We start from the raw sequence: 2,479 nt of genomic DNA, 5'->3' as shown, positions 1-2,479 counted from the left end.
TGGACTGCATTTAAAATTATGTTAAAAATTGCAAGACACCTTGGCCACATTGCTAGGCCTATGTACTTTTATTGTTTGTGTCTGTCTTTTTATGTATTTGTCTCCATGGACCCTGAGTCTGAAATAAAGTCTATCTATCTATGTATCTAACATAAGAACATAGAAATAAGGTAAATTTGTAAATAGGTGCTTTTATTTTACAACCGGAAAAGAACCAAACTTCCGGTATGTGGGTTGGCTTTCCAAATAATAGCGTGTATTATTAGATTTGTGTTTATTTTAAAATACAAAGCTCAGGCCTGGGCTATAATCAGTATCGCGTAAATGCAAGTTGTGTTGTTATTGGGTAGAATATACGTTTTTTAAATCAAACTGGTCCAGATTTGTGAAGAGAGAGCTTTTAGTCTGAAGGATTCGTGCCGGAGAGGGTATTGTGGTTGCTGCTGTCAGCTGACCAGAAATGAAGTTTGCTGTGATATGGATGTTTGTGTCAGTCTAACACTTGTAGAAAACACAGGAGCAGCAGTCAAGGAGGTGCAACTGTGAGGTATGTTTATCTTTTATTTAATGAGCCCAACATCACGCACGGGTCGGAGCAGTTGGTTAGCCAACTGCTACGTTTGTAGATAACTTGTACAAGGCTGGGATTCAGATTTAGCTAAAATACTGTTTGTTTGTTTACAGCCGTGTCCGCACGTAACAAATAAAACTTGATCTGCTGTCTATTCGCCTGAAGACCGTGGCAAAATGAGCAGAATAATTTCGCAATTAATAATGATAACATTTTGCCCGCAGTGGCCCGAGGAATGCCTCTGAATGAACAGCCCAGTGTAGCCTGACGTCCGTGAAATTGGTTTTCGTCATGTGATTATTGGTTCCTTATTAGTGGCACACGTGATGCTTTTAGGACGCAAGGTCAGCTTTGTTTTTGTCATGTCAGCCTTCCTTTAACCTCCTTAAATAGTTTCACTAACAACATCCCATTGTGAAAGCAAGTGGTGCTGGTGAAAGTCTGTTATTTCTGTTTCTGTCTGTGGCAGAAATGGGACGCGTGCAGGTGTGAGATGAAACTGTAGTTCTCACAATCACACGTAAGAAATTATTCGTGGTAAATGCTGAATTAGTTGATGTATGCGATGAAGCATTTAACTTTGAAGAATGCCTCCGTTCGTGGGAATTGCCAAGCCCTGACTCCAGTCATTGCAAGCCCAGGACAGATTCCTGCTGCAGGAGAGCACTGGGTTCACACACTGCTGCCAACTGATTCCAATGAATGATAATCCTCGGGGTGAAACGTGACTATTTGCATTGCAGCATGTCAGGATCTGGACAATTGGAATGGTCTCTTCCAGCTGCAACACAGAGATCTCTCCAGAATATGGCTCCAGAACAAGTAGTGTGTCTTTTCCTTTCTGGACAAGCACAAGTAAATGTAAGCATCATACAAGCCCACTTATTACAATACCGTTATTATTTGTGACTTTATTAACTTGTTTTTTCTTTCTTCCTCTTCTTCACAGCTTTATTTTTAACACTTCCTGTCTTCGTGTTCAACCACAATCTTCCCTATTCTCTCTCTCATCTGTCCTTTGAGAGTATCTGTGAAAATGGACGACACAGAGCCCTTGGAGCCCAATCTGAACTCCTCCTATGTTCCGACTGCTCTGGGCAACCACCGTGTGTCTGAGGATGAGGAGAGCGAGGACCAGAGTTCCTCTGTATCACTCCTGCCCAATCATTCCTCAGTGCCCCTGGCCATGCGCTACAGTCCAGATGACTCGTACTGCTTGGTGTATATCATCTTCTTTCTGATGGGCATCGGCTCCCTGCTGCCCTGGAACTTCTTCATAACAGCCAAACACTACTGGCTCTACAAACTGAGCAACAACACTCAACAAGGTGGCAATGAGGAGCAACCTTCAAACCTCGGGGTGAGTACAACTACGACTACGACTATTATGTGCATGTGCGCACACAGGAAGGTGCGCATTTGTACAATTCTGCATGCTTTTTATAGAACCGTCACGGTCCTGTGACAGACGTGAGGACTGAGTGTCCTATCACATGTCTGAAAGGAATCCATCGCCACACAATTAGAAATGCCAAGACGCTCGTTGAGGGTAACTAAGATGAAGGCCTAGTGGGGGGGGAGATCTGCTTCCTTTGTTTCAAGAATGGAGGAATTCTATAGATTTCTGCTATTGGGAGATTAATGCTTGATTTTATTTGACAGGGACCAGGGCAGAGATGAGGATTGTTACATGTTGTGTGAGAGTGCGTGGTCTTCTATTCAAGCGAATTTAAATGTTTTGTCTTTTCACTAACTATTTACAGGAATACTTTGAAAGCTATCTGGCCATTGCCTCCACGGTTCCCTCTGTGCTGTGTCTGATACTCAACTATGTCCTAGTTAACAGGTTAATTATCACACTCACACACACACACACACACACACACACACACACACACACACACACAC

At 42.9% G+C, this 2,479-nt stretch overlaps 1 protein-coding gene across 1 annotated transcript in view; it reads left to right on the top strand.

Moving 5' to 3' along the window:
* The first annotated feature begins 450 nt into the window (after nucleotides 1-450).
* The window catches only part of slc29a3 (solute carrier family 29 member 3), a 5,224-nt gene continuing 3,195 nt past the window's right edge, over nucleotides 451-2,479 (top strand). The window contains exons 1-4 of the mRNA XM_031871994.1: nucleotides 451-547; nucleotides 1,315-1,432; nucleotides 1,521-1,931; nucleotides 2,335-2,417. Coding sequence (XP_031727854.1) covers nucleotides 1,608-1,931; nucleotides 2,335-2,417 — 407 coding nt within the window. The 5' untranslated portion in view covers nucleotides 451-547; nucleotides 1,315-1,432; nucleotides 1,521-1,607. The remainder of the gene's footprint in view (nucleotides 548-1,314; nucleotides 1,433-1,520; nucleotides 1,932-2,334; nucleotides 2,418-2,479) is intronic.

This window comes from Anarrhichthys ocellatus, unplaced genomic scaffold (assembly GCF_004355925.1).
Source record: "Anarrhichthys ocellatus isolate YVR2014 unplaced genomic scaffold, GSC_Weel_1.0 scaffold3, whole genome shotgun sequence".
Lineage (NCBI taxonomy): Eukaryota > Metazoa > Chordata > Actinopteri > Perciformes > Anarhichadidae > Anarrhichthys > Anarrhichthys ocellatus.
This window is presented reverse-complemented; position numbering and strand designations above follow the sequence as displayed.